This window comes from Stegodyphus dumicola, chromosome 5 (genome assembly GCF_044657685.1).
Source record: "Stegodyphus dumicola isolate Sdum_Otavi_A_Nest chromosome 5, ASM4465768v1".
In the NCBI taxonomy this organism is placed as follows: domain Eukaryota; kingdom Metazoa; phylum Arthropoda; class Arachnida; order Araneae; family Eresidae; genus Stegodyphus; species Stegodyphus dumicola.
The window spans coordinates 221,895,841-221,910,851 of NC_140772.1; the positions used below are offsets into that span (position 1 = coordinate 221,895,841).

At 33.3% G+C, this 15,011-nt stretch overlaps 1 protein-coding gene across 10 annotated transcripts in view; it reads left to right on the plus strand.

Moving 5' to 3' along the window:
• The window catches only part of LOC118181547 (uncharacterized), a 422,387-nt gene that overhangs the window by 389,464 nt on the left and 17,912 nt on the right, over nt 1-15,011 (plus strand). For all 10 annotated transcript variants that reach the window (XM_085817685.1, XM_085817689.1, XM_085817683.1 and 7 more), the window contains one exon: nt 4,245-4,396. In XM_085817685.1, coding sequence (XP_085673811.1) covers nt 4,245-4,396 — 152 coding nt within the window. The remainder of the gene's footprint in view (nt 1-4,244; nt 4,397-15,011) is intronic.

Consider the following 15,011-nt stretch of genomic DNA (forward strand, 5'->3'; position numbering starts at 1 on the left):
ATCTATGATATAGTCAGACATTTCCTTCTCCTTTTTTATTAATATTGTTACGAAATTTCCGGCTGCGGTAAGATGGCTTCCCCTCAAGGCGGGTTTAGGGTTTCCAGATTTGGCGCAGAATCGCCCATTTGGCGACAAAATTGTCGATATACTATAGACGGATGGAGTACATTCTGGAACGAATTCTTACCAGTTTGGCCCAGTTTCTAAGGCAGGCCAAATGCTATATAAACCCTGCATGTGCGCGGAGTAGCAGTCTATTGAGTTAATCTTCAGTCTATTTTCGAGGTGCCTCGTCAGTTATCGCGAGTTGGTGCATCAAGAGCGTCGGGCATCGTTGAGGATACCGAGTGGATCGCGAGTTGTAGCGTGGAAAGTCTAGAGAGTACGTTGAGTTCCGAGAACGATCGAACCGAGTCGGGAGCTATATTCTATTGCTTTACCGTGAAGCTGTCTTCACCGTTATACCCTGAAAGCTTCTTGCTGATTGCTTTTCAGCGTGTTTGTCGTAGTTTTTTTTTTTTTTTTTTTTTTTTTTTTGACGACTGCCAACGAGAGTGTCATGAGGGTAGAACATTACATGGCTATTGCCTGCACACTTTATGTAGAAGGAATTTGACATGATGTGTGATTATGCAATTTTATTATCGCGCATAATAGTTTATACATTATACCAGTGTTCTCACACTGCCGGCCACAGAAGCAGCTTTATGAGGCCCGCAAATACTTTCGAACGAATTTTTGATTAACGAATTTGTTTTTAACAAACTCAACCATTTCAAAGCCAGCAATGCCAATACTGTACGGAAAAGAATATTTTTATTTTCAGCGCGCAAGACTGTCTGTCGGAAATTCTAAAGATATGCTGTTTTTAAATATTTTTTGCCCGAAGAAAACTAAATGCTCTCTAAACGTGTATGTTTGTGTAAATTTAAAAAACGCCCCTTTGGGTGTAATATAAAATCTGAAAGCTTTCAGATCTTTTTTTCCGAGAAGCTACATAATTTTGCTTTCTTTCTTTACTTATTAGATTTCTTTAGAATTTAATAATGAAAGACCCTTCATATTTTTCCAAAATTGATAAGTTGCATTAAAAATCTGAGTTCCTAACTATGAACTTAACTATGTTTAACTATGTAACTTAACTATGTAAAAACTTAACTACGTTTCTTAATTTTACATCTGTTTTTTTTTTCCTCTTTCTAAATGGAAATACTCCAAAAAAAAAAAAGAAAAGAAAATTCTATTTGGCTAGCAACATTTTTTAATTGTTTGGCTTTTATTCTGCTTTTCTTTCTTTTTTTTTTTAATCGCAGGCCATTAGCTACTTTAAGCTCATACAACTCATAACTGGCCAGCGTGCAGTTTGAATTTAAGATCACTGCATTATACCTTCAACATGTTATCAGTTTTTAATAAATTTTATTACCTATAGAAATTTACGAAATATACTTTTGGTAAATAAGTTAAGTAGTGTATCACATTTCTGTTTCTGTCTTTATACAGTACATCCCTTATTAAACAGGCATCTGTCAACCAAGGACTCTATCCTCATCTGAGCCAACAATTAACTTATAAAGATAACTCGGTAAATTTATTAATACCCGAAAGGGTACAGCGTAAATCAGTAACATTCGCGAATTTTTTCATTTATTGCTCTTTTATCTTTTCTTATCAGTAATGGGTCTTCGAAAGGTCTTTCTATTAAACAGCCAGGGGAAAACAAAAATGTTGTTTAAAACTATTAAAAAAAAAGTTACGTTGACTGTCAATTAACTGGTAGTCATGCTTCAAATGAAAAGGAAAATGTAACATTTCGGAGTGGATAAATTTAGAAAAAAAAAAAACAGAGAACCAGATTTTGAGTGACGAAAAAATCATTCACAGCATAAATCCCTTGCAATAAGAACTTCACTGATGATGGGAATGGTAATGAAACGAAAACTGGGAAAATGACCATGCTTGAAGTCTTGGCTTTGGTTTATTTAATCATGACAAAGCATACAAGAGTTTTCTGCTTGTAGGGAGGAATTCCTTCGTAAAAGGTATTTTACGAAGTATTGTCTCATATACATACTACATAATGAGTAAAACTGTAAGAACTTCCATGCAGCTAGCCAGTTCAGTTGATTTGAACCTGGTTCAAACATTCAATATTCAACGCTTTTACCTATCCGCTGTTAATAGGCGTTGAAGCCTTGAGCTGAGCTTTAATATTTAAAGCAGCGTTCTTTATGCTTCTCGATTGAATGCTATGTTGGTCAAAAACGGGCACCATCTTGAGGTACCTAATAAAATTATAAAACTATCACAAAAATGGTTAACATACTTTTTCAAAAAAAAAGTTTGTGAAGTTATTATTTTAAACTAACCAGTTATTATGATTTGGATCTATATTTCCTTTAATTTTTTATTTCCGTATTCCTCACCAGAACGCATCATTAGTAATTGCCAAAGGTTATACTGAATATTTTAATGAAATTTTTTTTAATATCTGTGGTTTCTATGTCACGTAATTTTAAATAAATCAGAAGTAGCTGAATCGAATTATTTTTTTAATTAATTAACATTTAAAATAAATGCTTTATTTAGTGAATTCGAGAAATTATTAATCTAGATGATTTTTTCCTAATGTTACAATAGGCCCAGTCGCGGTAAAATAGCTTCCCCGCAAAAGCAGGTTTAGGGCTGCCAGAAAGTGGCAAGGGAAAAAAGGGTTATCAGATTCGGCGCATAATCGTTCATTTGGCGACTAAATTGGCGATATGCTATAGCCGAAGGGAGACCATTCTAGAACGAACTCTTACGGGTTTGACCCAGAATGTTCTCGAAGGTAAGTTAAAAGCTATATAAACCCTGCCTGTACGTGGAGTAGCAGTTTATCGCCAGTGTATCGTGGAAAGTATCTTGTGTACATTGAGTTCAGTAGTAGTGAGCTCCGACAGTGATCGACCAAGTCGGGAGCTGTATTTTAGTGCTTTGCCGTGAAGCTCTCTTCACCGTTATAGCCTGATAGCCTGAAGGCTGTGTTGCTGATTGTTTCAGCTTGTTTATTGTAGTTTTTAGACGGCTGTAAAAGTGTCTTTGGAACTCACCTGTTAATACTAACGAATAAATTGTGCTTTGATTCTTCATCAAGTGTTTTCATCAATCACTCCAAATCCACGAACCCGTAGAACGCGACACTAAATTCTTCCTCTAGGGAGCATTTTTGAAACTGTTTTTTTACAGTGCATAAAACTTACTGTAGCTGTACTCTGAAATCATTTGAATGGTTATTTAATTTATAATGAATATTTGCAGTGAAGGACAAGCGGTTAACTGTTCTGTAGAAATATTCTTCTATAGTCATATAAACTGGTACTACAGCTTGTAACCTTTCTTCTTCTTTCTTAACATACAATGTACAAAACTTTGTAGAATCTATTAGTGAATTATATATCTTATAACTACCATAGAGGTAAGAAAAAAGTGTAAAGGACACTTTTACTTGACTCAAATAAAGGTTAACAGACGGCACGACTCTCGCTTACAAAAAGCCAACAATGGCTTTAAACCAAAAATTAACTAAATTTAAGACAAGTAAGTTGTTCTAACGGCTGCGCAGTTATAATTGCATGCAAGCTGACTGTGACCTAAAGTGGACGTAATAAGCCTAATAGCGAGAATAATGCAACGCCGCAGAATACTACTAGCAAGGGAATTAATTTAGCAACGTGGCCTTCAGCAGGAAGAGCACGCTCTTATTCTGCTCTCTAAAACATTCCTTTAAATATTCTCTTCTTTATAGCTCATTTGAATATCACGCGAGGTAGAAATTTACATTCTGGCAGAAAAATGGAAACGAGGAAGATAGGAAAGCGATTTAATATAAAATAACTGGTTAGAAACTGTAACGATACCTTATAAGCTTACAAATTAAGGATATAAGAGTATTGTAAATTATTATTTTATACATAATAATAATATGCAATAATTATTTTGCTTGTTTAGTCGACTTGAAATCTAATTTCAGTTCCTTGAAAATAAGCAGAGATAAAAAAGCACTGTCTGTCGCACTTCTTATTCAGGTAACTAAAAACATAACTTTAGGAAATTTCAATAGTCTACACAGCTCTTATTGTTTCCTGGAAAATGTATATTTACTTCATTTAGCGCTAAATAATTTTATAAAACTCATTTTCCAAATCATTAAAATCATAGCTATATGTACTTATGAAAATTAATATTGTTTCTGAAAACAGGAGAGTCATCCGAACAAGTCTTATGAAAACAAAACATTACCTTCTTCCCAAGAAAAGTCTTTTGCACTCGAAGAACGTCTTCAAGGTCACTCAGATACTCCGGAATCCGATGACTTTCAGGATCCAGCTGAAGAATCTTGTTTAAATCAAAGGTATGATCCCTTTTAAAATCGTATGGAGGTTGAATCAACGCAAATGTTTTCATATAAAATTGAATCTTTAAAAATACTTCAGTTTCGTCTTAAGTGGAGAAATTATTCTAAAAAAATGCATTAAAATACACCCAAAAAAATTGTTTTTGCTTTTAATTTGCTGACGTATTTCTTTTGATAGTGGACAATATTTAATATCAGAAATAAATAATGTCAGAAAAGATTCCATGTCTCACCAGCTACTTCGAAGCCTTTATAATATGTCCTAGAAATGGCTATGGGGAATAAATATTTTTACCGGTTGGAACTGCGGAATAATGGAATTGCGTTAGTTCATTTCAGTTAATGATGAATGGGGACACATGTTTTTCAACAGTGATTAACAGGTATTGCCACACAGCCATTATTAAATATTTTTTATTATATTTACAACATATTTTACATATTTCGTATTTCAATCCATAATTTAAATGCATAAATTTTAAAGCATATATATATATATATGTGAATAACAAATGATAAGCTAAAATTAAACTAGAATGCAATAGATTAAAAATAAAGATTACGATACGATAACGATCTACGATTCAAATTGTGACAAAGTGCCAAGTTTTGTAAAAAACCGCCCGAGCAGTTTTTAAAAAATTAGTTCTCAAATTTTAGCTCCTCCATGTTAAGTGAATTTTGTATATATTTATTAATATCCTCCTTTTTATTAAACTTATTTGATTCTTCCTTTCACATTTCGAAATGTAAGTTCATTCCAAATAACATTCGCCCATTTTTTATGATTTATTCTTTGTGTTTTTAAATAATTTTTATAAATTTTTCGAAAAACATTTTGAATTATAACGTATAAAAGTTTTACCATCATCTTAAAGTAGATGTATTTCTAAACGTACCTGCAAAAGATTAGTTTTTTATTCAAAATTTCCTAAGATATACGCGAATTTACATTTTGGAGCGTTTTGAAGTTTGGCATATTCGCTACGAGAAAGAAAAATGGGTTGCTTTAAATTAAGAAGCTCGCCAAATAAATTATTATTATATAAATAAATTTTTAAATTTCTCCATAAATTTCTCACCAAAAATTACAAAATTTAATACCTAGGCATAATTTGAATCGTAGCATCGAAATGTGGATAAAAATATGTATGTTATTTCAGAAAAAGTCCTATTTTGTGTCAAAATACCTATGTTAGAATAATGCCATATATAAATCTAATTATACATCCTAAGTCGCGCTTCGAGGCATGGGAAAAAAAAGTTAAATTTCAGTCGGCCCAGTAGAACGGGAGAATAGAACTGTCCCTCCCCCCTTTTTTTTCGCAGTTTACCTCAAGAAATGCAGCAGTGGTGTCTCGTTCTTCTGACCCAAAAGAATGGATTCTAATTTAACTTCAAACAGGTTATTTGGGGCTAGGCTAGAATTAGCGTGATCTTTTTAGAAAAATTTCCATGATAATGGTAAATCTGTGACCTGTTCATTTTTTCAGTAAAGTTCTTGTATAGCAAGTAAATCAATAGTATTTTCGTGGCATATTGAAACGGTTGAGGAGAAGTTGCTCTAGTTTTATGTGAACTTATTTTAAAAACAAGAATGTTTTGCTCATTAGAAATACTTGTCATTTTTATTGCTCCATGCATTATGCTCTATGATGCATCGTTAGATTCTGTATTATATTTCTTTAAATAATATACAATTTTTAACTCTTTGATCTTTTGCTTGATAAGCAGGATATAAAAGTCGGTAGGCTGGGTAAAAAATATTATGATTTGTACCAATCAAATTAATAGCTGTAATGTAGTTGATACGTGAAGGTTTTTTAGCTTTGCAACCCAATACAGAAGGGTTTCCTGAATAATATGAATGTTACTTGTAATTGAAAATTTGTTAAGAATGTTCTAATTCTTGACAATGAAAGCATGAAATCATATTTTGCGATTATTTTAAACATTCTTAAAAATGTCCTGTGGACTTTTAATTATACAGCTGTTTCCTGATTCCTTTGATGATGCTGATTTGATTCTTTGATGACTTTTTTAACGCTTAATTCTTTGTTTAATTTTTAATGTTGGATTCTTTGATGATTTTTTAATGCCTGGTTCTTTGATGATTTTTTTAATATTTGATTCTTTGATGATTTTTAATGCCTGATTCTTTGATGATATTTTAATGCTGTATTCACCTTAGCATCGAAATAATGGTAAATGGGGATTTTTCCGCTGTTTTATTCGCAAAGAGGATGTTTTAAAAGATTTTAAATCATTCTTATCAGATATCCTGCATTGTAGTGTTCAAGAGAAAGCTTTCGTAAGAATGTTGTGTATTATAGGTGCAAATTCATATCGAATGATGCGAAACATTCTTTATCGGGGACACAGATATTGGAGATTTTGTATATTAATATTTTTTCGATATTAAGTACAGTTACAACAGTACAATAATTGGAATCTTTGACTGCTACTGTCGCAAAAATTCTCTAAAAGTGTCATGCACTGGTTTGTGATTCTTAAGGATAATATTTTGAATTGTAAATTTTAATTACTTTTTTATTTTTGATTTTCATCGTAATAATTTTGTGGCTCATTTGTTCGAAACATTTCTAATCAGCTGCAACTACCTAGGTGAAAGTAAAACAACGAAATCAACGTATTATTTCTCCCTGTATTGTGCATAATTACCTCATTCCATCCAATGAGAGATTATTCTTACGTTTATTGAACTATGCTATCTATAAAATTAGCTTCAGAAACAAATGTGGCTTTAAATGACCTATCCAAGCTCAGTTTCGGCTCAACAATTTGACCATTTCGCAGTGTGGTATATTACCTATGCGAAGAATTCTGAACAATAACCAGCGGATGCCGGGCAATTGGGAATACGAGACGCGCTGTGTCGTTGAAGGCAGTTAAACTGGGGCGCAACAGTGGGTGGAATGCGTTACAGATGAGGAGCTAAAACTGTGGCTGAAACGATGCCATAAAGTCCGTTACTCTGCCCCCCGAGCGCGAATTGAGTCATTTCGCATGCCAGTTTAGAGACCCCGGAATCCCGGATTGTAACCTCGGAGTTTCCGCTTTCTGACGCGGGCCTATAAATCTGGACACAACATTAATCGCCAGGCTAGGAGACATTTGCGTTTTGCAGGAAATTTGGAAGCATAATATTGGTACGTTAGCCCTGCGTAATTCATACGTTGGACCACGTTACTCGGGATCCTGATGGTATCGGATTGAGGATTGTGTAGTTCTTACCTTTATCACTTGTCCTCAGTTCGTTAAAGACAAATATTTGTGCAAGATAAGCACTGCTGAATATAAAAATTAAGGAAAACAACAATTTTTGCAAGCTAAATTTTATATAAAATTCCCAGTGCTAAACAAAAGTATGAAGAAAAGAGATAGATCTCAAAAGCCTTTTTTCAATTAGGCTTTTATTAAATTTGAGTTATAAAATTATTTTTATAAAAATATTTCAACATAAAATTAGCAGGTGAAAAGAAACATTCAAGAAAATCCAGATTTGGACATCGGACATCAAATTATTAGGACAGTTTTCTTTTTTAACCCAAAGGGGCAATTTGACCAGAAGGGCTATTAATTTCGTTTTGGCATTTTGCGCTGATTCACTATAAACGGCGAATCACTTTTTAAATTGTTGCCACCAACTATTACAGCCCCGTGTTATATTTAAAGAAATTAAATAATGAAGAATCTGCATAAATGTATGTATGCGTCGCGCGCTGTGGTAAAAACAACAGTACCTAGAACCATCAAATTTTGAATTACGTACGTCTTCCACTTGAATATGGGCATCTGGAAGCCTAAATTTGGAATTTGGAATTATTATCTATTTTATATAAGCATTTATGAATTTTTGCTTAAGAAACTCAATGATTTCAAAGCGAGCGATGGCAACACTGTACGAAAATATTAAAAAAAAAACAAAAAAAAACATTTTTATCTCGCGCGAGACTGTGTATCGGAAATTCTAAAGGTATGCTCTTTTTAATATTTTGTGATATTGAAGTGAATTTTATGGTTTAAGTGCGAAGAACATTATATTTAATAAAACACAAGGTAAGACACATAACCTTAAATAAACGTCAAACGTCCCTTTGGGCGTAATGTAAAACTGAAAGCTTTCAGTTCTTTTTTTTTTTTTTTTTTTTTTTTTTTTTTTTTTTTTTTTTTTTTTAAATTTTTGCTTGGAGTAGAAAATCCTGAAGCTTTTATTCTGTCTTCTTTTCCAATTTTTGTCTTAGGAATACGATCATTATCTTTCCCGAAAGCAATTAACGTAGGCACTAGTAATTCAATTTAATGAATTACTTGAATAATCCTCAAGCTCTAAGAGGGTAGGTTAAGACGTTAGTCGTGCAAGATCATCTAGCGTTTACTTTATTACATTTAAAGTGAAATCTGGAAAAAAATCGCGCAGAATGTCCTATTTTCTGCCCTTAATAATGAGACTAAAAATATTTCTCGGTTAATACCATGTAGCTCCTGACATTCCTAAGGAAAGCCAAGGATCGATATTTAATTCTGTTATATACAATGAAAACAAAACTCATTCTTATGCAATTTTCAGTGCTTAAAAATACTTTAGTGTTAGTGTTAATAAGCACATTTAAAATAACCGCAATTCAAAACAATTGATTATAAATTTGAAATCCAAACGTATCAAGTCCTGAACGGAAAACAATGACTGAAATGAATGAATGTTTCTAATGGCTTCTTGTTGTTTTTGTTGTTGTTACTAATCACGTTTGTCTGATATCAGAGCAAGGCTATGAAATTCACCGGGGAACAGGTCTGAGGGTCTTCCACTCTTTTACCCTACTACTAACCTCTCAAGCGGAATTTCGGCTCGCCGCATCTTTTCAGTGCCCACCAAAGTTTACAAACATCTATGCCTTCTCCGGAAGTCGAACCCGGGCCCTTCGGTACTGCAGTCAGCGTTACTAACCACTTCCCCGTCTGGGCAGCATAGACTAATCTCTCTTGTCTGATATGACAGCAATCCCACAACATCCATCATGGCAAATAGTTCAAGATTGCGCCTGTCGTTTGCAAGAGTCGTACTGGCACCATACAGGAGCCAGTACGACTTTCCTCAGCTCCGCCCCCAATTCTGAAGGAAAGCACCCCTGAAGGACAGGTCCAACGGTGTCCCACCCCTCTTTCCCTACACCAACCTCTCGAGAGCACTTTCGACTCGCCGCATATTTTAAGTTCCCCCATCATATCGCACAGTATACATTTACAAATATCCATGCCTTCTCCAGGATTCGAACCTGGGCCTTTCGGTACGGCCGTCAGAGTATTTTACCCCTATCCCGGTCTAATTATATTCTTATTATCTTTCTAGCATGCATGATACAAGAGATTCTTTCGTAAAAGACAAATAAAATATCTTTATAAGCGAAGTAAAAATATATAAAAAGTTAATATATAATAAAAAAAAGAAAATTTGAAAGGTTTCAGATTTTAAATTACGTCCAAAGGGGCGTTTTTTTAAGATTTTGTCTGTTACCTTTATTTATCAAATATCACGTTCTTCGCACTTAAACCATAAAATTCCGTTCAAGAGCAATATCGCAAAATAGTTTTAAAATGAGCATATCTTTCGAATTTCCGATACTGAGTGTCGCACGCTGGAGATAAAAATATTTCTTCTGTACGACATTCCCGTTGCTCGCTTTGAAATCCTTGAGTGTGTTAATCAAAAATTCGTTAAAGTTTTACAAGATATGAAATCGATAATAGAAGCTTCCACGTACCCATATTCGCAGTAGGATTACGTCATTCAAAATTTGATGGCTCTATGTTCCGTTGTTTTATCACAATGCGAGAAATATACATACATTTATGCAGATTTTTCATTATTTAATTTCTTCAAACATAATGCAGGACTCTAACATTTGGTGGCAACAGTTTGAAAAGTGAAAAGGTGAACCAACGCAAAATCGCAAAACGAAAACAATGGTCCTTCAAGGATAAAATCCTTTGGACTAAAAATTGTTACTTTTATTCCATGTAAAGCCCGTCGTAACAGCCATGTGCAAAAGAAATAATGAAACTTCCGAAACCTGAAGTCCTCAAAAAAATAGTTGCTGTCTTTCTGTCTTCACCATTATTGTTTTTCTTATGCTTTTGTGCACGTGAATTTCATTCCATACTAACTTGCATTGTGTCCGCATTACATTCCTTCATTTAACTAATATAGATATTCCTCCGGAACACAGTAGTCTCTGCTTACTTATCTGTTAAGAAAAGCTGCTGAAGTTCTTGCTGGACTTTTAGGCTGCACTGGAAAATCTCTTTTTTAGCTTCATTAAGAAAATTTAGAACTTATTTTCTCGTAACTTAAACGTTGGTCAAAAGTTTTCGCTTGTTTCTTTACGCATTAGATGTACATTTCAAAGCTCTGCCACAAAACGTGCATACTGTATACAGATTCGTATAGTGCGCTGAAAGCGTTAGAAACTTTTTCCGACACTCATCCTGTTATAGTGGATGATCTCAAGATATATATAATTTCAACGAGTGGTGGATGTGAAATCCGTTTCCGAACATGCAGGAATAAATGAAAATGAGCTGGCAGATATCACAGCAAAATCTGCTGTTGAACTGTCCTGTCGCCTCATCCCTTTTAGAGATATCTGTTTTGTCATCAAAAGAAGGATCCGAAAAAAATGGCAGCAACTTTGGGACGTTGATCTTCACAACAAGTTGAGAAGTGTAAAGCCAAGAATTGAGCATTGGGACTTTACTGGAAATCGTTAAGAGGAAGTTCTTTTGGCTCGCTTCAGAACTGGTCACACTAGAATGACACATAGAAATATTTTAATAGCTGCGACTTACCTCTCGACCGTTTAATCGGAAAAGTAACGATCGTAATTGTAATTTATTTTATTATTAACAATTGTAATTTATTTTATTATTTAAAAGAGACTGGCTTTAATTACCTAATCTAATCTTATTTGAAGATTGTGCATTGTATTTTAATGTTTACCACTTGTGTGTTGTTACCTAGTTTTTATATGACTTCATCCCCGTACCCTTATTTGGAACATTTGTTCCCGTTCCTGTTCTATTTATTAATATTTTTTTTTTTTTGAATTCATCAAATTAGAGCATACTACCTCGCGTTTGGCGCGTTATAATCGTCTTTGGTTTTGAGCCAATAATCTCACTCACTCACCCTCCCCTTTTACGCATTAGTAATTTGTAATCTGTTGTTAATTCTCCAATTGTTCTCAAATTTTCTTCACTGTTTTCTTCATGTCCTTAATCAATTTCTTTATGATCCGCTGCTTTCTCTAGGCATATAAAAGTTTTCGCTACACAGATATTTTGCAACAGTTTCGCTCCGGAAGAAACAGAAGTCAAGGATCGAGGAATATTTCAGCTGTGTAACCCCACATTTTTTAACTGGCAAACATTTATTTTTTAATTGGATTATGCGCAGTGTAATTTTAATATATGCAACATATATTTATTATCGTAACGAATAAAAAACAAATTCTGTATTTGCGATTTGATGCCTTGACTGTGTTATGTTAACCACATAACATAGATCATAGAGATAAAAGGAAGAGACAAATATATCAGCAATACATTTCGCCAACGACATATGGCAAATCTTTATTACATAAACGTTCATATAACATGATTCAGGTTTTCTAAAATAATTAAGTAATGTAAGTAAAGGTGCGATCTTTACTTGTTAGGCTTAGTGTTAGTTGTACATAAAAATCTAAATCATTTTTTTTAATTCAAAAACCCTGATAAGCAGACAGTTCAAATTTGGTATCTCTTCACTATGTTTGCATCTTGCTTTTTTCTGCCATACATATTTTTACTAACTCGAGACGAATTTTTATGCATTAAAATGGACGAAAATTGCTAATAGTATTTTAATAAATTCTAGAAAATGTCTTGGTAAAAAAGTATTTGAAGTAAGAAATAAAATTGTAGAATTTATAGAAAAGCATAAATTGAAAATTAATTGGGTTAAGGATCACACAGAAGCGTTGGGAAATGAAGTTGCAGACAACACTGCGAAGGTAGCAACTAAGAGCGATAAAATAGATATTTTTTTTCCACCGACTCAATAGAATACGTGAAAACATTATTGAAGAAAGAAATAATGGAAAACAGCAAGACCGATGGGATAATGATAACACAGGAAGAAAATTATTTCTGATTCTTCGTAAAGTTAAGACAACAAGACTAGTGATAAAAGAATAAAAGGTCAAAGTACAAAATATTTTTAAAAATTTCACAGAAAGAAAGTACAATGTAAATGTGGTTGTGAAGCACAGAATGCAAACTTTATACACTATTTGTGTGAATACAGACAGTATCTATTAGAGAAAAATATTTTTTAATATTTCAAAAGAAAATATAAAGTATTTATTTACAAAAGAAAAATCCAGGTTAAGAATTATAAAAACTGTAAATAATCTAATGGGATATGAATATTTTGAAGTAGATTAATTATGTAGTAAATTTCTAAAATTGTATATTTGTGATTACTTACGTAATTTAGTTAGAAAGATTATGCAGTAAGCAATAATATGTTTCAATTGTGAATTTATGTTAAAAGTTATGTAAAATTAATTTAAATGAATAAGTGATTTAGTGTTTTAGAAAGATGGAAAATCTCGAATTACAAAATTGTTAAAACAAAATATTTAGTTGTATCATATTTTATTTTAACTATTATGTTGAATTTATTTAGAATAAAGGTCAAGGTGACCCTGCTGGCCTGGCCAGTGAATCTTTCTCGGAGGATGAGTTAAGGGCGAGCTTCCCATAATTTTAATTCGGTTAATTAGTTTATTTGGTTCTTTGATTGTTTCTTAGTTTTATCGGTTTGCCAGTATTGGCGGTACGGTTTATAAGTTGAGTTTAGGTTTAGGTTTAGGTTTCCAGTTGTTCGTATTATTATAAAGACTCTTACATAATCCTTTGATTTCAGTTTACTTCCATAATGCAATTATAATCAGAAAAAAAATTTAATCAAATGAAAATTTTCAGCTTTGTATCTGAAATATAAATTATTTAAAGGTTGAATTTTGAGTAAGAGCAACAAGAATTATTTTTTCTATTAATAATTAACCACATTCATTAAAAATACAAAATCCTACTTAATTCACTTGAAACGTTTTGTCTTCTGTTCTCAAAACTGTTTTTATGCATCAGAAAAGTTAGAAATATCTAGCTTTGGCTCTTAGAAAACGCGGCTGTAGTTCTTGAATGTTTTAAAATTCTAATATTCTGTTCCGACTAACAAGAAATATGCCCCCGCTTGCCATATAATATGCGCAAGGCTTAAATAATTTCTGTTCTTTACATTATAATAAAATATATTACTATTTAAGGTAAAATATGCATTACACATATTTGCTTTGTATGCACTTTTCTTTCACGTATCTGTGTCTTCATAGAAATGAATATCTGTTTTCCTTTAGATAGAAATCGCATATGCATGTCGACTGCAACTTGGCGTGAGTTTATTTACCAAAATGTGCTGAGAACATCGAGCACAATGTACCCTCTTCCATCAAATGCAGTGATTTAGGCCGTCATTCATTCTAAACCTATTATCAGTGGGAATGTCTCCCTCCTGATGAAAGCCCTTCACCCCCTTTTACTTTATGCCCCGTTCCATGCCACCGCAGATGGCTGGCATCTGATTCTGACCTGCCTTTTCACTGCTCAGACGATTTCGATGAAAGGCCTCTAGAATTTCACTAAGACCTCGGACATGAAAGTGTAGTCTAGTTACCCTCAACAGAGTGATAAAAATCTTCCCTTTCTGAAGCGTTACGTCCAGACACGTTTTGGAGCTTCTTTTGTTAGATGTACAATTATGTGTTGCATTTATTGGTTCTAAATATAAAATAGCAGACAAAAGCATTGCATGAAATCTGAATTATAGTTAAATTAAGAAAAATTACAAATAAGCATGATAATCTTGTAATTTGAATGCACGTAATATTTATTTTATATATTTATTTTTAATTTTACAATTGGAAGGTCAGCGAAATGCTGCAGAACCATTCTAAAATAATTAATTGAAAGTTAGGTGAATAGCTTATGTTTAATTTGTCTTAACCATTTTTCAGTACCTCGAAGACCCATCACAGACTGAATAATTTAACGTCCCAACAATTTCTTTATTCTATACGCAATACTGATGGACGGGCGTTCCAAGGACTTCCTTGTTACACCTTCCGCCTTAGAAAGAACATTTGTACATACATTTAGACTTTTGGAAGCATCAGTTGTTCAACTTTTCAAGGACAGTCTTTTCTCAGCATGACTTGCATACACTAATAATACCAGAAATCAGTGATCTCAGAAAGTCCTCTCAAGTGGCTGATGGTAGAGGAAGAGCGGCGAGAGATTCTCTAATCCCCCCGGGTTGTTCTTCCTCAAAATTGGGAAGCTTAACAGTTGGCTAGATTCAGCAATACCTCAATTACCTGTGGTACTACGGAGCTGCTGGCCTAGCTTCTACCTGTAGGCAAATAAATTTACAGCCAGAACATAGGGAATATCTTCAAGATTTCAAAAACTCTGGTATCATACATTGATT